This window comes from Neofelis nebulosa, chromosome 8, assembly GCF_028018385.1.
Source record: "Neofelis nebulosa isolate mNeoNeb1 chromosome 8, mNeoNeb1.pri, whole genome shotgun sequence".
NCBI lineage: Eukaryota > Metazoa > Chordata > Mammalia > Carnivora > Felidae > Neofelis > Neofelis nebulosa.
Window position 1 is genome coordinate 62,946,033 of NC_080789.1, and position 22,986 is coordinate 62,969,018.

The window sequence follows — 22,986 nt, forward strand, 5'->3', positions numbered from 1 at the left end:
ATCCTCTTCTGCTTGTACTTCCCCAGCTAGATTTAGTATCCACTCATGATCCTTGCCCAAGCCAACTTTCATCATAATGGCTGCAAAATGATGATTTTCTAATCCCAACATTCCCTCCACTTTTATCATGTGGCATTCAGTTACAAAGAAGAACCCTCCTTTCTCCTTATAAATTCACTCATTCATTCACTCATTCATTCGTTCATCTATTTACTATCAATATGGGACTTTGTTTTATTCAATAAGTTATAATCCATTTCTATCCTTACTTATTTTACTGTATTTATTTATTTATTTATTTATTTATTTATTTATTTATTTAAGTGAGAGAGAGAGAGAGAGTCCTTGTGAGCTGGGGAGAGGGGCAGAAAGAGAGAGAGAGAGAGAGAGAGAGAGAGAGAGAGAGAGAATCCCAAGCAGGCTCCATGTACAGCACAGAACCCAATTCCGGGCCCGAGGCAGGGCCCAACCCCAGGACCCTGGGATCATGACCTGAGCCAAAATCAAGAGTTGGTCACTCAACCAACTGAGCCACCCAGGCACCCAATCCTTACTTATTTTAATGTGCTCAAACTGTACCACTATTAGCCATAAGAAGCCCCTTTAATCTGGCTCCTATGTCCTTTTGGCATGATTGTTTTGTTTTGTTTTTAAAGCCCTGCCTTTGTTCCTGGTACAACAAAAATGTTCCAGGCTTATCTTGTGCCTTCTCTGCTCCACTTGGAATCAGCCATGTCTTCAAGGAACCCTAATTCCTTTTAGTGGAGAATGACATTTAGACACCACAATCTAGGCACCAGGTGTGTTCATAGTCCCTGGGTAGATTTTAGGGACTTCTAAAATTTAAACTAACATCCTTTTGGATCTCCCAACCCATCTTAACTCTGCTAAGGGAAACAAAAGGCCAGAGCTTTAAAGAGGGGAGTGATATTTCCCTGGAAGATATCGCAGGGGCAGCAGAGAAAATGGATTGATAACCAAGCATGGTGGGGGTGGGGGGTGGGGGGAGAATCCAGAACACAGAGTTGTGGTGCTTCATTCTTCTCTCTCTCTCTCTTTCTCTCTCTCTCTCTCTCTCTCTTTAGAGAGGTTTTTTAATGTTAAGTGGTACCTTAACTCTTTAATGTTAAGAGTACCTTGTTGGGTTTTGTACAAAGAAGGCAACCCTTAGTTTAGCATTGTCATTACAAGTTTCATAGAATAGGTCTTGGAGTTGAAAGGCCTCCATAAGTACTTGCTTGATACAACCTTGGCCTTAAGGCAGATTTTTTTACACTGTATTTTACAAATACAGCTGCTGAGGCTGAGCAAAGCTAAGGTTCTTGACAAAGTCACAAAAGTGTCTCTTAAGCAGAAGATACAGTTTATTCTGAAAAGGAATTCCATTTGTTTGTAAAAGCCACCATCTCTTTAATATTATCCCCCCAAAGCAATAATTCTGTGCTTTATTTTCTAGACTGATAGTTTGTCAGTTGTTGAGATCCAGTTTCCACATGTTAGAGGAATTCAGTGGTCTGATGGCCTAGTTTTGAAAAATTCCTGAAGTTCATTTTTAGCAAATTCTCTGGTGCCAACATAATTAGCTTGCACATTTCCTTAGTTTGTAGTGTGTTATTTTTAGTTTTTTTCTTGTAACCAAGAAAGTTGGATGAGAAGTTTAAGTGTTTTTACGTCAACCGGAGGTGTTTTGGTGCTGTTCCCTTCTGCCAGAAAAGATAGACTTGAGGGTTATATATATCAGGTATTGATACTGGGATTTCTTTGGGGGAAGATTTTAAACCACATAGTCAATTTCTTTAATAGATGAGGGCTATTGAGGGTTGTGTCTTCTTGAGCAAGCTTTGGTAGTTTTGTCTTCAAAAAAATGGCCTATTTTCATCTAAGTTGCAGGATTTATTGATATAAATTATTATTATTATCTTATTATTTTTAAAATTTTTTAATGTTTATTTTTTGAGAGAGAGAGCAAGTGGGGGAAGGACAGAGAGACACACACACACAGAATCTGAAGCAGGCTCCAGGCTCTGAGCTGTCAGCACAGAGCCTGACATAAGGCTCGAACCCACAAACTGTGAGATCATGACCTGAGCTGGAGTCGGATGCTCAACGAACTGAGCCATCCAGGCACCCCTAATTATCTTTTTAATATCTGTAGAATCTGTAGTATTGTTACCTCCCATTCCTGATACTGATGATTTGTGTCTCCTCTCTTTTTTCTTGTTCAGTTTAGTTAGAGGTTTATTGCTATTGACCTTCTTAAAGAACCAGCTTTGGTGTTACTGAGTTTCTTAATTGTTTTTCTACTTTTCATTGATTTCTGCTCTAATCTTTATCCAAGTGAGTTTTCCAGATTGGCCATATTCAGTGCATACTGTCACATGTTGATGACGAAAAAGTAACATGTCCTGAGGACAATGAAAGCTTTGCTTACTACAAAACTACAGTAGCCAAGACACTGTGGTCTACGGTATAGACATATAGACCAAATTAATAGATTGAGAATCCAGAAGTAAGCCCTCACATTTCCAGTCAATTGATTTTTAACAAGGATGTCAAGACAGTTCACTGGGGGAAAGAATAATCTTCTCAACAAATGGTGCTGGGACAACTGGATAGCCATATGCAAAAGAATGTAGTTGAACCCCTTTATCACGTCATACACAAAAATTAACTCATAATAAATTATAGATCTAAATATAAGAGCTAAAACCGTAAAGTTCTTGGAAGACAATAGAGGAGTAAATGTTAGTGAGCTTGGGTCAGGCAAAGCCTCCTTACATATGTTACCAAAAGCACAAGCAACCAAAGGGAAAAAATAGATAAATTGGGCCGCATCGAAATGTAAAAATTGTGCTTCAAAGGACACTATCCAGAATGTGAAAAGACAATGTACAGAATGGAAGAAGATATCCACAAGTTATATATCTGATAAGGGAGTTATATCTAAAATAGATGAAGACCTCTTACAGCTTAATAATAAAAGACAAATTATCCAATTTAAAAAGCGGGCCAGGGATCTGAATAGACATTTCCCCAAAGAAGATACACATATGGCCAATAAACACCTAACAAGATGCCCAACATCGTGAGTCCTCAGGGAAATCAAAGCCACAATAAGATACCACTTCGTATCCACTGAGATGGTTATAACAAAAAAGAGGAATAACACATGTTGATGAGGATGTAAAGAATGTGGAACTCTCATACACTGCTGGTGGAATTGTAAACTTGTGCAGCCACTTTGAAAAACAGTCTGGCAGTTCCCCAAGGGTTAAATACAGAGTTATACGACTCAGGGATTCCACTCCCAGGTATGTACTTAAGAGAAATGAAAACATACCTCCACACAAAATCATGCACACAAATGTTCATGGCAGCATTATTCATAATAGCCCCAAACTGGAAACAATCCAAGTGTTCATTGTTTTAGTCAGGGTTCTCCAGAGAGATAGAACCAGTAGGCTATATATAGATATCTATAAGAGGAGATTTATTGTAGTAATTGGCTCATCTGGTTATGAAGGTTGACCAAGTTCTACAATCTGCCATCCGCAAGCTGGAGAGCCAGAAAAGCCAGCAGTGTAACTCATTCTGAGTCCATAAGCCTGAGAACCAGGAAGCCACTGATGTCACTCCTAGCAGGAGGCTGCAGGCCCAAGAACCAGGAGCTCTGATCTCTGAGGATAGGAAAAGATAGGTGTTCAGCTCAAGAAGAGAGTTTGCCCTTCCCTTGCCTTTTTTTTTTTTTTTTTAAGTTTATTTATTTTGAGAGACAGCATGAGCGAGGGAGGGGCAGAAAGAAGAGAGAGAGAATCCTAGGCAGGCTCTGCATTGTCAGTGAGGAGCCCAAATTAGGGCTCCATTTCGCCAACCAGGAGATCATGACCTGAGCTGAAATCAAGAGTGGAACACTCAGCCAACTGAGCCGCCCAGCCTCCCTTGCCTTTCTGTTCCATTTGGGCCCTTAAAAGATTAGATGATGCCTGCCCACAATGGTGAGACAGGATCTCTCTACTCAGTCTACTAAATCAAATGCTAATCCCTTCTAGAATACCATCACAGACTCTTCCAGAAAAAAAATTTTTTTCAACTCTCTGGGCATCCCTTAGCCTAGTCAAGTGGGAACAAAAAATTAACTGTCATATTCATCAGCTCATGAATGAGTAAATAGAATGTGGTATATCCATACAATGGAATGTTATTTGACCATACAAAGGAATGAAGAGCTGGTGTATGTTACAACATGGTTTAATTTTGAAAACGTTATGCTAAAAAAAGAAGGCGGGGCGCCTGGGTGGCGCAGTCGGTTGAGCGTCCGACTTCAGCCAGGTCACGATCTCGCGGTCTGTGAGTTCGAGCCCCGCGTCAGGCTCTGGGCTGATGGCTCGGAGCCTGGAGCCTGTTTCCGATTCTGTGTCTCCCTCTCTCTCTGCCCCTCCCCCATTCATGCTCTGTCTCTCTCTGTCCCAGAAATAAATAAAAAACGTTGAAAAAAATAAAATAAAATAAAAAATAAAAAAAGAAGGCAATCTTAGAAGACCCTGTATGGTATGTTTCCATTTTCGTGAAATATCCAGAATAGAAAGTGGATTTATGACTGCCCAAAGCTGGGGGGGGGGGGTGTTGAGGAAAATGGAAAGTGATTCCTAATGGGTATAAGATTTTAGAGAGCAGTGATGAAAATGTACTAAAATTGTGATTAATTTTATGTGATTTACATAATTAACTTATTAATTAAATGTACACAAATCTGTGAATATATTAAGACCATTGACTTGTGAATTGAATGGTTTATGAATTACATTTGAGTAACGCTAAAGTATATATACTTGAATAAAGGTGATATACTACATATGTATATATCTTTCCCTCTAAAACCAGGAACAAGATAGGTCCACACTCCCTCTTTCTATTTAATATTGTACTAGAAGTTCTAGCTAGGTAATAAGGCAAGGGGGAAAAAAACATAAAAATTGGAAAGGAAAAAGTAAAATTGTTTTTATTTGCAGGTGACATGATCATCTATGTAGAAAATTCTAATGAGTCTACAAAAATGCTACTAGACCTAGTTCAGCAAGGTTGCAAGATATAAGATCAATATACAAAAATTAATTGTATTTCTGTACACCAGCAACAAACTATTGGAAGTTAAAATTAAAAGACAATATCATGTACAATATCATCAAAAAAGAAGAGAGAAATATGTATGGACAACTCTGATGAAAGATGTGCAAATCCAGTACATTGAAAACGAAAAACATTGGTAAGAGAAATTAAATAAGTCTTATGTGGAGAAATATGCAATGTTTATGGGTTGAAAGACTTAATATTGCTGAGACACCAATTCTCCCCAAACTGATTTATAGATTGACTGTAATCTCAATAGAAATCCCAGCATGGTTTTATAGAAATTGACAGTTGATCCTAAAATCCATATGGAGGGACACCTGGGTGGCTCAGTTGGTTAATCGTCCTATTTTGGCTCAGGTCATGATCTCACAGCTCGTGAGTTCAAGCCCCACATCGGGCTCTGTGCTGACAGCTCAGAGCCTGGAGCCTGCTTCAGATTCTGTGTCTTGCTCTCTCTCTGCCCATCCCCCACTTGCTCTCTCTATCTCAAAAATAAATGAACATTAAAAAAAATAATTAAATTTTATAAACTAGTGTCGTTTTATTAATTTTTTTTTTTTACATTTATTTTTGAGAGACAGAGCACAAGTGGGGGAGGGGCAGAGAGAGAATGAGACACAGAATCTGAAGCAGGCTCCAGGCTCTGAGCACAGGCTCTGTCAGCACAGAGCCCAACATGGGGCTCGAACTCAAACCGTGAGGTCATGACCTGAGCCAAAGTCAGACGCTTAACCGATTGAGCCACCCAGGCGCCCCTAAACTGGTGTTGTTTTATGGGGTGCCTGGGTGGCTCGGTTGGTTAAGTGTCCGACTTTGACTCCGGTCATGATCTCACGGTCCGTGAGTTCGAGCCCCGCGTCAGGCTCTGTGCTGACTGCTCAGAGCCTGGAGCCTGTTTCAGATTCTGTGTCTCGCTCTCTCTCTGCCCCTCCCCTGTTCATGCTCTGTCTCTCTCTGTCTCAAAAATAAATAAACGTTAAAAAAATTTTTTTTAAATAATAATATAAAATCCATATGGAAATGCAAGTGATCTAGAATAGCCAAAACCAACTTTAAGAAAGAAAAAAGTTGTAGTAGTTACGCTACCTGATTTTGAGACTTTTTTTTTTTTTTTTAATTTTTTTTTTTTTTTTTTTCAATTTATTTTTGGGACAGAGAGAGACAGAGCATGAACGGGGGAGGGGCAGAGAGAGAGGGAGACACAGAATCGGAAGCAGGCTCCAGGCTCTGAGCCATCAGCCCAGAGCCCGACGCGGGGCTCGAACTCACGGACCGCGAGATCGTGACCTGGCTGAAGTCGGACGCTTAACCGACTGCGCCACCCAGGCGCCCCGAGACTTTTTTTTTTAATGTTTATTTTTTGAGAGAAAGAGAGAGAGCATGAGTGGGGGAGGGACAAAGAAAGAGAGAGAGAGAGACAGAATCTGAGGCAGGCTCCCGGCTCTGAGCTGTCAGCACAGAGCCCGACCTGGGGGCTCAAACCCACGAACTGTGAGATCATAACCTGAACTGAAGTTGGATGCTTAACCAACTGAACCACCCAGGCACCCCTGATTTTGAGACCTAAAGAGAGTTTTAGAGATTTTTTTTTTTTTTTTAACATTTTTTATTTATTTTTGGGACAGAGAGAGACAGAGCATGAACGGGGGAGGGGCAGAGAGAGAGGGAGACACAGAATCCGAAACAGGCTCCAGGCTCCGAGCCATCGGCCCAGAGCCTGACGCGGGGCTCGAACTCACGGACCGCGAGATCGTGACCTGGCTGAAGTCGGACGCTTAACCGACTGCGCCACCCAGGCGCCCCAGAGACCTAAAGAGAGTTTTAATGATCAAGACAGGGTGCGAGACAAATAGATCAATGGAACAGAAATGGGTCCAGAAATAGATCCACATATATATGATCAATTGATTTTTAACAAATGTGCAAAGGCAATTCAGTGAAGAAAGAATAGGCTTTTTGACAAATGGTTGTGGTACAATTGGCTGTTTGTAAGCAAAATTAGCTAAATACCTCATGCTCTGAAAATGTGAGGAAACTGAAAACCTCATGCACTTCTGGTAAAAAAAAAAAAAAAAAAAAGTAGATGGTTCCTGGTCTAGCCATTTTGGAGACTATCTGGCAGTTTTTAGTGGAATTAAACATATCTTAAAAATTAGTTCCTAGGAAATCCTAGAGAGAATCCCTGTTTCCTTAAGCCCACACTAAATGTCCACTACTAGGTTAAGGCATACATAAAAAATCAGTGTGTGCATATATAGAATGCTACACAGGTATCAGCAGAAATGTACATATTTGAATGTAGCACCATTTATGTATCTCAAACAGCGATGAATATGAATGGGATGAGAATTATGGCATAAATTATTTAATATAAATTAAAAAGGTAGAGTACAACACTCTATTTTTCAAGCATACATAGAGATGTGTCATGTATTAGAGTGAATCTGTCTGGCACAAAAGGAGATGACAGGAAGGGATGGGTACTGGAGTAATAAGCCATACTAAACTATGAAGAGACACCTTTGTAGACCCAGGATTAACACAAAAGTGAATGGAGGTGAGAAAACAGCCACAGTGAGCCCAGACAACTTTTTCCAGAAGGAAGCTGAGAAGTAGGAGCTTCATGAGGATGTGGGGCTAAGAGGGAGAAAGTTAGAGATGGGACATAGTGGAGGAACATGTCTGGATGCTTATGGGAACCATTTGGTAGAGAGGAGAAAGGAGGGGGTTGACACCGGGAATTCATAAAAGGGACTTAGTGTTGGAGATGGTGAGAGGCAAGAGAATGGTCTGTGATGGAAAGAGGGCGAATTCTTGCAGCTCATAGGAGGGACTTGGAGTGGAGAAAAGCTGAGCGTATGTTTGTATGTTTTGGGGGGATCGTAGACTTGGAAATGGATGGTGGGGAGAGAAGAAATGAAATTGTTTTGGCAAGTGGGAAGGGAGTCCTCCAGATTAATTGGAAGATCATTGGACATTGCTGAAATGCCCATTTGAGGTCTGTGTTTCAGAACTGCAGAGTGTGTGTTATAGGAGGAGGGCTCCAAGCAATAGAGCAAGGGAGGAGCGATATGGGAGGGAGAAACTCCAGGTAGGGCAGTTATGGAAGCCGCAGGCCACTGGGCCAACACAGACTGGGGAGGGGACCACAGGAGAAGGTGGGTGTTATATGGAGGTCCCAAGACAGGCAAGGAGATTTGGATAAAAGACTGGACAAAATCACAGAGGTGAAGGGAAGGTGTTTGAGGCAGAGGATGGGCACAGAGTTTGAGGGACACAGATAGGGGAGTAGAGAGGAGACCCTTTCTAGGAACAAGGTGGTTCCTAGCCCAGGAGGAGAGCCCTGCTGGGCGGGAAGGTGGCCGCAGAGCTCTCCCCTGCCTCACATGCATACCCCCACTCCAGGCACTTCCCACCCCCACTGACATCCTAGAGGGAGGGCTGGGGCAGTGCTGCCCCCACCCTCTGTGCACCAGGGTAAAACAAGGGTACCATGAGGGCTCCGGAGCCTGTGCAAAGGAGAGACTTTCTGGTCTGACTCACTTCTACTCAACTTCAGTTTAGCCTAAAAGTGTTCTGCTCTAGGTGCCACTGCCCTGTTCTTGTGCCAGGAGTCAGGGCAGCAAAGCACCAACAAGGGCTTTGGTGGACAGGGGTCCTGGATGGAGCCCCATTGTATACAAGCCTTAGTACTAGGACTAAGTTGAAGAACCCAACGCAAAGTGAGTAGACGATACCTCCCTGACATTGGATTAATTTCCTTACCGTAAACAAAAGCTGTAATTTTGAAGAAGAAGGACAGCTCGGTTTGGTGTATTCTAAAAAAAATTTTAATGTTTATTTACTTTTGAGAGAGAGCACGAATGGGGGAGGAGCAGAGAGAGAGGGAGACACAGAATCCAGAGCAGGCTCCTGGCTCTGAGCTGTCAGCACAGAGCCTGACACAGGGCTCGAACTCATGAACTGCAAGATCATGACCTGAGCTGAGGTTGGACACTCAACCGACTGAGCCACCCAGATGCCCCTGGTTTGGTGTACACTAATGCAGTGTTTCTCAAAGTGTGGTTCCCAGACCAGCAGCGCCAACACTCCTTGGGGATCGGTTAGCAGTGCTAACTCTTAGGCCACCTGGATGAATGAATCAGAAACTTCTGCGGCCGGGCTCAACTGTCTCTACTAGCAAGTTCTGGAGGTGATTCTAATGTATGCTCCAGTTCTAAGGGAATTTCCACTCCCATCTCCAAACACATGCCTCTCCTAAGCCATCTTGCTGCTGGGTCCAGGGGCAAGATGTGCAAGTGAGGGCTTGAAGTTCAAGTTAGTGAAATGAAGGCCTAATGTGGGGAGACCTGGCGAGGAGCTTCTTCATTTTCACCACACAGGAGTCTGGAGACTGGCTTTGGAGAGCCCCTGTGCTGAGGTCAGGACCATGGGCGATCTTGAAAGAACATGACTCAGAGGGCCTTGACTTTACAGGGATGAGGTCATCATAGGTGGTTTTCCTGCCTACCAGACAGCATAGGGACCACTGAAGAGTTATAAGACAACTTAAGAAAATATCAGGAGCACTTAAAGAGATTCAAGTAGTGTACCAAAAAACAAAAACAAAAACAAAAAACAAAAACAAAAAAACAAAAACCTTTCTGGAACTAAAGAAACATTTTTTCAACAAAACAAAGTCAGTATATGTATTGAAAGAGAGAAGTCTGGTCACTTCTGAGACTCAAATTAGTGGCTTGGAAGAAGAAGTGGAAAAAATATTTCAAAGCATGGAGAAAATAATACGAAGAGATGGAAATAGCGAGGAAAACATGAGACTTGGAGAACAGATCCAGTAGTCCTAACATTCAAATATATTAGCTCCAAAAGAGTGAAAAGGCATAGATGGAAGAGAGGCAATAATTTAAAAATAGAAGAATATTTCAGTGACTTGAAAGAAAGATCTGCGCTTGTAGACCGAAAGGGCACAGGAAGACCAAAAAAAGAAAAAAGAAAAGAAAAAGAAAAGAAAGAAAAGACAGACATCTAAGCATGAAACTCCTGAATTCCAAGATTAAAGAAAAACATTTTCAAGTTTCTAGACAGAAAGAGCAAGTTCTGTACAAAGGGAAAAGAATCCAATTGACCGGGGACTCTTCATCGGCAGCACTGGAAGCTAACTAACGTGGAGACAGTGAGAGAAAAGGACGGTTGCCCAGGGACCTCATCCCCAGCTGGAAAGCTTTCACTTGTCAGAGCAAAAGAAAGATATTTGGAGCTATAGAGGATTCAAAGAGTATATCAATCTCCTGTCTCACCTGAGGAAAATACTTAAGAAAAAATTTGGTTAGGGAATAGAGAAGTCAAGGTAGAGGAAGATGAAGGGGAGGAGAAAACCCTGCAGTGAGCAAGAAAGTTGGCAAAATATCATACTGTTAAATGTTCATGGAGCTTGACAGACACCTAATTATATCTAGGAACATAAGTACTGTGCTACCTCAGCCAAACCTAGGAATTGGAAGCACAATAAGAAAGATCAGTAAAAGCATTCTAAAGGTCTCTCTTACTGGGGTAGAAAATAAAACATCTGGCAAGAAATAAAACATTTTAATGGAAGAAACAATTGGCATATTAAAAATGATGGTAATGAAGTAGGTATTGGATCATCAGTGCTGGGAAAGAAGGTAACTATCAAGGGAATGGAAAGGTTTAGTAGAACTTCCAAAATAACAAGGGAGCAGGGAAAGGGGAACGGATAGCAACTTGCTATGGAATGATTAAAGAGCATACAAGACAAGGGGCGCCTGGGTGGCTCAGTCGGTTGAACGTCCGGCTTTGGCTCAGGTCATGATCTCATGGTCCATGAGTCCGGGCTCTGTTGACAGCTCAGATCCTGGAGCCTGCTTTGGATTCTGTGTCCCCCCCTTCTCTCTCTGTCCCTCCCTCACTCATGGTCTGTCTCTCAAAAATAAATAAATGTTAAAAAAATTAAAAAAAAAAGAACATACAAGATGATATAAGAAATGAAACCAAGGGGCGCCTGGGTGGCTCAGTCGGTTAAGCATACAACTCTAGTTTTGGCTCAGGTCATGATCTCAAGGTTTCATGAGTTCAAGCCCTATGTTGGGCTCTGCACTAGCAGCATGGAGCCTGCTTGGGATTCACTCTCTCCTTCTCTCTCTCTCTCTCTCTCTCTCTCTCTAAAATAAGTAAATAAGCATTAAAAAAAAAACAACCCTCAGGCTATCATTTTAAAAATTAAATTTAATTTAAAAATTAGAAAAAAAGATCCTCTCCTTAGAGTGACTACAAAGTCTGGCTTCTGGGATGGTTGTGAACGTGAATATTTTGACCTTCTGAACCCATACAGTCAGGACACTCTTCATTTTAAGGTCCACTTTATAGCGGTGGATACTGTGGCTCACGAAATGAAATACTTGTGTAAGGTCTATACGGACAGTTCCTTTCCTGGGTCTGTGGAGGGAAAGGAGGCCTGCTATGTGCCCTTTCCAAATGTGCTAGAGGTTGACAGGAGTAGAAGGATTAAGGGGTGTGGAAACATGAACTGAGGAAGGAAGAGGTGGGAGGAAGGCGAGGTTGGGTTTTGGGGAGGGACAAGGCACCAGAAAGGCGAGGCAAGATGCCACCTAAGACCCTCAGCCCCTGCCAGCACAAAGTCTTGCTGCTGTAGACACAACTCTTCAATCATGCCTGTCCAATGTGGGCCTTCAACAAATAATGAAGGGAGGAATAAACAAATGAATGAATAAAAAGGGATACAAACTTTATTATTGTATTGGAAGCAGTACAAAGAGTCAAACCTTTCTCAGACCTTGATGGCCCTCATTTCTCTAAGTCACCCCACATTCACCAAATCTATAAGATCCTTCAAGTATCCCCAAGTCTGGACAGTGATGAGGTAGGAGGGGGCTCTGTGCCCAATCCGTGGGGCTTGGCGGCTCAAGAGCCACCACCACAGTGAGTTTGTGCTTAGCAGTTCTACAGGTCCTCAGATCTCAGTCCCTGGCATTCCCTGCTGGGGTCATGCCTGCCAGGCCCCCTTGACTTGGAGCTAGATCTAGGAATGCAGGGAGAGGTGCTCTGGTCCGAGGCTTTGCAGGCAGAGAAGGACTTGGTGGCGTCCTCTGGGCAGTGACAGTGCTCTGACTTCTAGGTATGGCAGGACCAAGATCGAGGTGTCACCAGCCCCCAGAAGGTTGTCTGTACCAGAGAAAGGTGAGTTATGCGTGAGTTCCTTCCTGTCCCCACCCTACGCATCCAAGACATGGGAGCCCATCACCCCCAAACCAGGCCTAGCCCCTGACCATGGCTATTGAATTGGGCAAGAACAGGGGGCTGGCTCTTGGAGAGGGGAGGTGTGTCCTTCTGGATGGGGAGCTGAGGGAGGGCGGTGGTCCCTTACCTGGGGTAGGGGGCAGTGTCGCCGTGCATACCATTCCTGGCAGTACAGGCTGACTTGGATGCCTTGGCCCAGAAAGAGCAAGGTCCACATTAGCACATTCCATGCTGGGCCTGTGTGCCGGTCATGCATCATGAAGTTCAGCAGTCCTGATGCAGGAGGAAATGTTGTTACCCCAATTCCAGTGCCTTGTCTCCCTGGATGCCCCCCATCCCCCCATCCCAGGGTACTGGGAAGAGATGGAACAGGAAGGCATCATTGAGGAAGATCTTCAGCCCAGCTCTGGCAACCCATGGAGGTCTCAAGCGGCTCATGTAAAACCAGGATTCCTCAGTTTACACATCAATATCCTGGATCTCATACTAAACCTCCCAGCCTCATGCCAGTTTTCTCTCCTTTGTCTCCCTCTATGTGTGCCCTGCTCAGATGCTCCACTCCAGCCAGAAATCTTCTCTCGCATCCCCCAGGATACCTCCTGCTGCTTCCCTCCCTGTTCCCAAGTTCCTCCCCACCCCAACTTTCATGCCTCTTCCCAGAAGGGTATGTGGCCTCCCCCATCCATCTGGAATCTGCAGGAGCAGGACTCCTGGCTTCCTCCCTCTGGATGGCTCCCCCTCCAGTGGCACACAGAGGCCAAGCTCACCTCCAAAGACAAGGAAGAGCATGAGCATGACCGGGTAGAAGAATCCCAGGACAAAGCAGAAGATGTACTCATGGACCACTGCAGAAACCAGGAACACACCCAGCATGGCTGCCCCTCGGGCCCGGCCACCGAGAAGCTGGCAGGGGACGGGGGAGAAGGGTGGAATGAGTCTCTCTAAGACTCTTCCACAAAGAGTCCCCTCCTTAAGGAAGCCAGAAAGTATACAGTACAATGGAAAGAATATGAGATTTGGGGGTCTCAAGGGGTGATACGTCCTACTTAAGTTCTTTGGGCCTTACATGCAATTTTTTAAAGGGGACATAATAATACTTACTTCTCAGGATTACAGTGCAGATTATGTATGTGAAAAGCCTTGGTAACTGAGAATTGCTACATGCATGTTTCTTAGAAGTCTAAGGAGGAGAGAAATGCTCTGTGGAGGGGTGGGGTTAAGAGTAAAGAGGGAAGGAAGTTAGATCCTAAGAAGGATTTTCTGCCCACTGGGTTGGGTAGAAAGGAGCAGATGAAAGTCCAGGGGGCCCCTAGGTCTGGAAAAGGCAGATAATGCAGAGGAAGGGAAGGAGAATGTTCTGGGGAGGCTACATTAACTGTGGGAGCTGAGGGGGTCTGCAGAGCCCATACCCACAGCCCATCTTGATAGACGTAGCTGTACAGCCAGTCATGGACCACCACGTTCCAAGTGCGGTAGTAGTTGGAGAAGGACGTCGAATTCCACCAGTCCTGGGGAAGAGTGGGGTCAGGGTTAGGGGAAGGAAGTGAGCATCAGGGCCCTGACTTTCCCATGGCCCAGTGGCTTGCTCCCTGCACCCTATCCCAATGTTCTCCCACAAGGGGCTGGGCCCTGGCCGAAGAGGGACAGCAAGAACTTTCCCTGCAGTCTCTTCAGGACTTGAGGCCCACACTCCCTCCTTCATCCCCTCTCAGGAGAAGATGGTTCCAGTGTACCATGCGCACAGAAGCAGTTAGCCCTGGCTAGTCAAGAGGTGGACAGGTGGCATTAGAGCCACACCCAGAGGAGCGCATTTCTCACGTGAGAGCTTGATAGCACGGCTGAGGTGACATCCAATGGAGCCATCATCCTCCCCAGATCACTCCCCAGACCTCCCTGCACCCAGCTCCCAAGTGGCCAGGTCCAGGCCCCACCCGATAGAACATTCTGTCTCCAAACCGTAGCATCTCTGCGAAGGCGTTGAGCCAGCAGTGGAGGAAGGCAAAGAAGATGAGCAGCAGCATGAAGATGCCTGGTGAGTGGGGACAAGGGCTGCATGTCAGACTGCCCACCTGGCTCCCTTGGGAAGCCCTGAGGGGCCCTCATCAGCAACCAGGGCCCCAACTCCTTCCAGCCAATTATTTGTCACTCACAAATTCTTACATTCATTAATCCATCCATCTGCTCATGAACTCCAAGCCACATGTCGGGGATGCACAGATGAATCTCAAAGCCCTGGCCATTGGCAGTTCACAGAGTGGTTGGAGAGAGAGAGAAAGAGAGAGAGAGACAGAGGCAGAGATCGGGACAGAGACATGTCCAACCATGCGTCAAGGTCAAATGTGCTGGGAGCTAAGCACGGGTGGCCATTGAGGTGCTTGGGAATGCAGAGCAAGGGGTGGGTCATAGTGACTGATGGCTAAAACTGACAGGCTTCCTAGAGGAGGGGGCATCTCTGTTATGGGCCTCCAGAAACGGACTGGAGTTTACAGCTGGAAAATGGGGAAAGGTCATTCCAAGCTGAGACACCAGTATGAGCAAAGGCCCGGAGGCATGAAAGTACATGTCTTTCAAGGAATGGCTGAGCTTGTGGCAGGACGAGAAGATAGGCTAGGCTGTCAGGGAAGGGGTCTTGAATGCCAGGCCAAGGGGTCAAATCTTATCTGGAGATGCCAGCAATGGGGAGTGACTGGAGTTTTGGAAGCAGAGTAGGGAATGATTAACCTGTAGGAGGGAAGTTCAACCGGGGAGCAGTGTCAGGGGAAGGTGGGAAGATTGAGAGGGAAAGCAGGCAGGCGAGGAGGCCGATGTGGAAAGAGAGAGTGGAGTGGCCATCTGAATGAACTGAGACCCTGGCAATGGAGCAATGAGGAGGCGGGGGACACATGTGGGAGAGGTTTCTGAGGCAGGAGGTGTTGAATCTGACTGAAGAAAAGGAGTGAGGGGAGGGAGGAGCCCCCCGCTAAGACTTCCCAGGGTGCAGCCCTCCCCAGCCCTGCCTTCGGTGGGCATACCTGGCAAGGTGGCGTGCATGATAGACAGCACCAGAGCCCGGGTACTGAAGGGCTCCCGGCTCATGTTGGCAAAGACGGGAACGCAGAGGCGGCCCAGGATGAAGCAGGCATAGAGTACGCAGCCCAGAGCCTGGGGGGCGGTGGGTGGGGGGTACATAACTTTGACAGGGGTCACTAGCAGCTGCCCCCTCAACTCTGGAGTTGGATTCTGGCCCAGCACCTGCCTCCTCTTACCTTAGCCCCACCCTCTGACCTCCTCCCCAGGCCTCCCGGACCCCACTTCCAGAAATGCCCCACTCAGTCACCACAAGTCACACTTCTACCCCATCTTCTGACCTGGGCAAAGTTCTTGGCCACGTAATTCCACCTGACGTTGGGTGTCCTGCAGCAGCAATGGGGACAATATGTTTTTAGTCTTTTTATCTTTTAGCTTGTTCCATACCCACTGGTACACAGGTTCTAGGGCCCTCTCTCCGAAGCTCCCTCAATTGCTCGGGCCTGGGAGGATTATCTAGGCAGGTAAGGGTCTAGAACACTTTGGACCTTCCCCAATAGACATGGCAAATGGATTTTTAACTTGAAGGTCAACTAAAGTGCAACCATCGGGAGGTTGCTCCAGACCGATGGGTTTCCCAGGGTGCAGGATTTTCAGTGCTAACACTGGGACAGCCCAGGGCCAACCCAGGACAGTTGGCCACCCTTGTGGGTTGTGCTTGGAGAAGGCTTGGAGAAGGCGTAGTCTGTCTGACACCTATTTCCCATTTTTATTATGGGATGCTTCCTGAGAACGTGGTCAGTGCCTGAGGCTAAAGGCCTCAGAGAATGGAAAGTAGAAGGCAAGGTCCCTGATGGGTCTGGGCATTTGGGAAAGAGGAGCAGGGTCTTACCTGGGGTAAGTCTCCCTGTAGATTAGTGTGGGGCAGAAGAGGAAGTAGAGGTAGCTGGAGAAACTGGGGGCCCGCATGCCCTCACCTGGGGAGGAAGGAGAGGGCTTGGATCAGTGAAGTGGGGAAGGAGAGAGGGCAGGGGGAGTGGAGGCTGGGACTGGTGGGTGGAGGCCTGGATGGGGCAGAGGTGCGGGGGGGGGGGGGGGGGGGGAGGGGGGGATTGGGAGGGGCCCGACATTGGGTCTGGAGGTGCAGTCAGGAAGGTGAAACTAGGCAGGAGCTGAAGCTGCTCTTTGATTGCCCTTCTTTTGCTTCCATTCTAGGCACCCAACTTTCTGGTGCAGCACCTGCTGTGGCCAGAGTTTCATTTGGCATTTATAAGCTCCACCGCCCATTCTTTCTCTCCTTCTGCTCTGACTCCCCCACCACGTTTTAAAAAAGATTTTATTTTTAAGTAATTTGTACACCCAACGTGGGGCTCGAACCCATGACCCTGAGATCAAGAGTCACATGCTCTGCCGACAGAGCCAGGACATACGTCCATCAGATCTTAAGTCCAACACTTAACCACTCCGTCATCCTGGTACCTCCTGACTTGCTAATATGAGGCTCTCATACTCTGGGTCTTTCCAGACTAAGCCTGGAAATTGGAAAGCGCCAGAAGTCCTGGGCCACAGAGGTACCATATCTCAGAGGTGGGACCGGAGGATGCCTAATGACTAAAGCCCAGAGTCTAGTTGGAGGTCAGAATTCTGCCCTGGGAGCAACACAGGCTTAGGAAGTCAGAGCTTTTATGAGAATCCTGGTATGGCTGGCTTCATTCAAACAGCCAAAATGACTGAGTTCAAAGCAGTGCCTCACCTCCTCTGGCACAAAGGGTTCCAGGCACAGCCTCTCTCAAGAAGGAGTAGCTCTTCATCAGGAGCCTGACCTGAGAAGGAATGGAAGGGAGGTTAAGTTGCTGTGTGGCTTTGAGCAAATCACTTAACATCTCTGTGCACTTGTTTACCGAAGAGAGAGGCCGGCAGATTGCAAAATCTGTACGATCAAAGCCCATACTTTATTTTTTTGTCGGATAGTCTTTTAACCTAACACAGGTAGCTGCTGGGATGAATCAGGAGTAAAGACGTACAGGAAACGCCAGGGCGGAGCCTCCAACCAGCCAACCCCCCTGACTCCTTGCAAAATCCGATTACTTTTGCATAACAGCAAATATCCTTGGTTCCTGCTGGTGCCCTCAAATCCTTCCAGATGGACTCCACCCCTAGTAACTAGCTCCGCCTCCACCAATACTGTAGTATCAAGTCCCCTTCCCCACAGGGGCCCTACCCCAGCCTCGCCTGCCCATCACCCCATCACCTACCTGCTCAAAGACCAGGATACAGCGGGAGGCAGGCGGGAGCTGATACTTCAAGGCCACGTGGACGGGGAGGACCCAGAGCACGGTGGTGTGGGCAGCCAGCAGCATGCAGCCCAGGCCCACCCCCAGCATCCAGGCCCCTCTTGCCCGGGGCCTCGCCCACAGCCTCAGGGCCTGGTAGGGCACCAGCAGAGTGGACAGGAACATGGGGACCCACGTCATCAGCGCCAAGGGCAGCTGTCCAAAGCTGAAGATCAGTAGGTCAAACTCCAGCATCAGCCTTGGAGTAGAGACGAAGAGACAAGGTAGACAAATGTGTGGCCCGACTTTGTCCCCTCCCTGTGCAGTCAGAACTCTTGGGAAATAAACTGAGGCATTTTGCCCGAGTTTCCAGCTCCCCATATCTGAAGGTGTTCAAGATGGCACCTCTATTGTCCCAAACTTCTAGCACAGGGCGTCGCTGGAAAAGACTGGATCGTGGGATGGGTTTGCTTACAAATGACCTTTAGAGCCCTCTGAATTTTGTGGTGTTGCAGAAGGGCTCAGAACTTTGTATGCTGTGGGCATTAGAATATGAGGTTTTCAGAGTTTAACTTTGATTTTTGTCAGTTTTGTTCTTTTGGAACGTCTGTCGCTGCAGACGCAAGTTAGTGGAAAGCAGGTCGTTAGGTGTTTTGTTTGCTTAGGTTAAGAGTGTTTGGCTTGTAATGGTGAAAAGTTGGAAACAACCTAAGTGTCCCTTGGTAAAGGACCAAATGAGCAAAAGACTGGCACCTCCAGACCACAGTCATTAAGAACAGTGGGCTGACCTGGAAAGATCTCTGAGATAGGAAGATAGGTTGTTAAGGAATGAAATCAAGAAGTACAGTGAATATCTTATTTATATAAATTTTCTACACACCGCTTCTTGGTTCTTATAGACATGTGGGGGTGAATGCATGCCAAATGCTCTAGAGGTACTCTCTCAAACCTGTGAAAACCCTTGGGGCGCCTGGGTGGCTCAGTCGGTTGAGCGGCCGACTTCGGCTCAGGTCATGATCTCACGGTCCGTGAGTTCAAGCCCCGCATCGGGCTCTGTGCTGACAGCTCGGAGCCTGGAGCCTGTTTCGGATTCTGTGTCTCCCTCTCTCTGACCCTCCCCCATTCATGCTCTGTCTCTCTCTGTCTCAAAAATAAATAAACGTTAAAAAAAAATTAAAAAAAAACAACAAAAAACAAACCTATGAAAACCCTTACATCCGGTCTGGGGTTGAGAGAGTAGTAGGGAAGGACGGTCCCTTTACATGCATTTGAACTTTTTACTGAGATTTGATCCTTATACCACTCATAGAATTAACAACAGTTTTACCAGAAGGAAATACTGTTGCAGAACCTGCAGATCTTTGATCCTTTTCTTTTTACTGCTTCCTAAGCCCTACTTAGGGTGAGGTAGGGGACATGCAAATACAGACCCCCTGGGGCTACAGAGCCCTCTGAGGCTCACCCCCAGCGTGGGGGGGTGCTCTTTGGGGGCGTTTGCATGCATGTCTGTCTCCCCCCTCCCCAAGACTGGTAGTGCCTTATAGACAGGGAGGGGGTCTGGCCGTCATCTCTCTAGCTCCCAGGGCAGGTCCTTGGGAGGTGCTCCATGAAGGTTGCTTGGATTGAACTTGGGAAGAACTTGAGAGAGTGGTGTGAAGCGAGCCTGCTAGCTTAATGGATCTGCCTTGGGGCAAGTTTCCTACTGAGAAGTATTTGAGCAGGCGACAGAGTGTCCCCAGAGTGGCTGACCTGGAAGGTCAGAGCAAGGGCCATCCAAAGGCTGTGGAAGGAAGAAGTCAAGGTGCGTTTTAGGTGGGAATATTGCTGGAAGCAATGTTGATGTGGGTCCAGGAATCACAGGATCAAAGGAGGGCTTGTGCTGTCTTAAGCCAGTGGCAAGTGGAACACTAGGGACCTAGGGGGTGTGATCCGCGTGCCTGTCCCAGGCATGCGGGGGGGCGGGGTGGGGGGGTGGGGGGGCGCCTACCTGCCCTCATCAATGAAGTCGATGGCCAGGGTACTGATGATGAAGACGCACAAGCCGGCGATGAACATGTGGTAGATGGTGCGGAAATGCTGTACTTCCATCAGCTCGCTGGGGGGGACAGGGGCCCGAATGTCAGTGTGGGAGGGTCCTCGAGGTCCCGCGGACCCGCTCAGGCACTGTACGCGGGTGGGTGTGGGGTGGGGACTAGTGATTGGGAACTTCCAGCTAAAGGCTGGGCCGATCACACCCAGGGCAAATGGGGAGACTAAACTTTAGAAACCCTCTCCAAGTCTTCCCTCCAAACACCTAGAACCCAAGGATGAGAAATGAGGTGTCCTGGGACCCTCGCTGAATCCCTTTCTTTTCCTCCATCCCCTGCCCTTTATGTGGACTTACTCAAGCAGGGACTTTCGGATGATGAAAATTTTCCGCTTCCCCAGGGATGGCTCCCGGGCCCTAAATGAAGACAGTTGTTCTGGATCAGGACCCAGAGGAAGAAGGCCCTGGGTAGAGAGCAGGGCCTTGCAGAAGGTCAATACTTGGGAGCCAAAGGCAATAGTAGAGGTAGGTCAGGGCCAGGGCCAGAGGGCAGGAGCAGGTGGAAGGTCAGGGCCAGGGCAGAAAAGGGCCCCAAAGGTGGAGGTCAGTGTTGGGCAGGCAGAGGCAATACGAGCAAAAGAGGGAAGGTTGAAGGCGGGGTCATGCCAGTGCTGGCAAAGGAAGCATGAGATGATATTTAGGGCTCATGACCCTTATGCTAGAGGAGCCCGCTCTAGCCATTCCCCAGCCCCCAGGTCCTCAGACTCTTACTTGCTCAAGGAATCTGGAGGAATGGAGGACAGGGGTCCACCTTGTGGTGGGTAGCATTGGATGGCTTCCTGCACGGCCCGATCCAGCAGGTCTATCAGCTGTCCCTGTGCTTGCTCCAACAACTGTGTCTTCACAGCCTACAGGGCAAAGCAGGGCAAGGCCCACTGTCCCTCCACCCGAGCAGCCATCCTCTGGTTCCCCGTATATCTACTGAGCTTCTTCTCTCTGAGCCAGGTGCATTGCTAAGCGCTGGGGATAGAAACATGAACAGGCACGGTTCCTGCCGAGAGGCTCCCCCCAAATTTCTCTCTCTCTGGCTTCCCAGACCAGCAGTGAGGACCAAGAAAAGACATTTCCAGCGCCAGGGCCTGGATCCCAACCACCTTGTCGTCTTTGACCCTACTCCCTTCCCCCTGTCCCCAGCCTTCCCTCTGCTGACCTTTAGCCCGACTAACAGAAGACTGTTCACTGGCTGACTCTTGGCCCCTGCCCTGCTGACCTGTATTCCAACCCCCTCCATCTTAGCCGTTGGCTCCAACCTGATCTGAAAGGTTTTGAACCCAAGAACAAACGGTCTTTATCACCAGGCTGGTCTTCGTCCCTGCCTCCTTCCACTCCCAAGGCCTGTCCATCTTGACGTCTGACCCCTGACCTCCCTCACCTCCATATGTCGGGTCCATTGCACCAAGTCCAGGCCTCTGTCCTTCTCAATGTTTCCTAGGGGGCGGGGTCAAAGGGCACACCCAAGGGGGAGAGGGAGTTAGGGTTCTGTGACCTTGTACGGACCAGAAACATCCTCTTTCCAGGAAATGCTTTCTGCAAGCTCAGCAGCCTCCCTGCCCCCAACCAGTCCATATGTAGTATCACAGTGAGGTGATCAGAAGGGGAAGTCATTTTTGCAGGGGATGAGGCCACTGATCAGGCCCAGCAGCCTGATCTCTTTCCCAGCAGCCTGACAATACCCGGGACTGGGAAGCTACTCCATTCACCCTCTGGGGTGAAAGAGTCTGCAAGATAAGGCAAGGCCCCCGCTCCGAATATCCCTTTCACTTCCCTTTCCCGGCTGGGCAGTGAGGAACAGAGGCAGGGGCTGCCTCCCTTATCCTCCCAAGAGAGTAGGAGCCTCCCCTGCAGCAATGCGTCTCCACCTCCAATGCCCCCTGAGCTTTCTGCACCCCCAGAGGGTGCCTCACCACCTCCGGAGCGGCGGCGCTCTTGCTCTCCTCTCGGCCCTTCTCCCTTCCGCGATCGGGCCGCCCTTGGCTCCATGGTGTGAGTCTCGACAGGGCAGTAGGCGGCTATGGAGTGTTCCCTCCCTTCCTTCACAGCCTGCCAAGCTCTTATCTCACTCCGTTCATCTGACAGCTCCAAAGACTAAAGTCCTTTCAGGAGGAGGAGACCTCCAGGAGCACAATAGGTTATCAGGTCTAGAGGGTAACACTTCTCAGCTACAGGCTCGGCTCGGCTGGCTGTCCCAGGGAGGGTTGCAACACCCCAACAGCCCTACCCGATGCCCAGATGCCCAGCTGAGCAAGCTATCCCTCCCACCGGAACAGTGGCCGTGCACTGTGTACCTATGTATGTCCATGGGGAGGGGGACTTTGCCTCTCTGAGGCTTATCATGTAGGATGACTTGCCTGCTGATCTCTTTCCCAGCAGCCTGATCTCTTTCCCAGCAGCCTGAAGGATCTTTAGGTATCAGTGCACTCGGCTCCCTTAGACCGGGAGATAAGGTGTGTGAAAGAACCTTGTCAGCTCAAAAGCACTGTGTGCAAGTGATTAATGTTCTGATGTGACTAATGTTCTGTGACAAGGTGGCGTTCTGGCCCCTCCAGGAAGTGCTGGGTGCCAGGACCCCCGCCCCCCAAATCAGCTCTTCCCTACACCTGCTTGGATTAGCATGTGGGCAGAAAGGGGGCAAAACAAACACTTATTCAGCACCTAGGGAACACCAGGTATCGTCACAGACCACTCTGAAGGAAGAGCGAGATTTGAATCCTCCCTCTGTCATTTACCAGCTGTGTGACTTCAGGCGAACGACCCAGATATTTTAAGCCACAGTTTCCTCCTCTGAAAAACAGGGGCCAAAGTTCCTCCCTCACAAGGTTATTGTAAGCTCAGAATGAGGTAGTGCAGGTAAAAACACAGGGTCCAGGGTCTGGCCCATGGGAAGGGCTTAGTAAATAAGAATTTCCTTCCCTTTTTTAGTAGGATGTAATAGAAGGATAAGTGCTTCGAGAGTTTCCTCTTTGTTGGGCTTCTGCTGGGGATTAGCTATTAATCCTTTCTCTCCCTTCTCCCATTGTGTCCAAAGATGAGTGTTGGAAACAAGGTCACAACTTCAGACCAAGGTCATGGCCTCAATGTCTCCCCTGCTCTCGCTCCCTGGTGGGTACTGGGGTGAGGGCTGAGGGCTGGAAACCTCCGCCAATGGCTGTCTCCTGCATCCCAAGTGCAGCAGGAGAGACAGAAGGTAGTCCACGGGAAAGGAGAGCTGCTATGGGG

The 22,986-nt window shown here is 47.8% G+C and overlaps 1 protein-coding gene across 3 annotated transcripts; it reads right to left on the bottom strand.

Annotated features, from left to right (window-relative positions):
- Positions 1–11,872: 11,872 nt before the first annotated feature.
- Positions 11,873–22,919, bottom strand: SOAT2 (sterol O-acyltransferase 2). Of its 3 annotated transcripts, none has more exons than XM_058742651.1 (15): positions 21,678–22,919; positions 21,143–21,198; positions 20,482–20,618; positions 20,068–20,127; positions 19,672–19,779; positions 17,667–17,943; positions 17,165–17,234; positions 16,304–16,388; positions 15,753–15,798; positions 15,417–15,546; positions 14,337–14,434; positions 13,815–13,913; positions 13,173–13,308; positions 12,533–12,678; positions 11,873–12,330 (listed from the first exon to the last, which is right to left on the bottom strand). In XM_058742651.1, the coding sequence occupies exons 1-15, from the start codon at positions 21,748–21,750 to the stop codon at positions 12,280–12,282; spliced, it is 1,572 nt and encodes a 523-aa protein (XP_058598634.1). In that variant the 5' UTR covers positions 21,751–22,919; the 3' UTR covers positions 11,873–12,279. The 3 variants fall into 3 exon arrangements, with proteins under 3 accessions (XP_058598634.1, XP_058598633.1, XP_058598635.1); XM_058742650.1 differs by having other exon boundaries at positions 21,675–22,919; XM_058742652.1 differs by lacking the exon at positions 11,873–12,330 and having other exon boundaries at positions 12,548–12,678; positions 14,362–14,434; positions 21,675–22,919.
- Between the last annotated feature and the right edge of the window lie 67 nt (positions 22,920–22,986).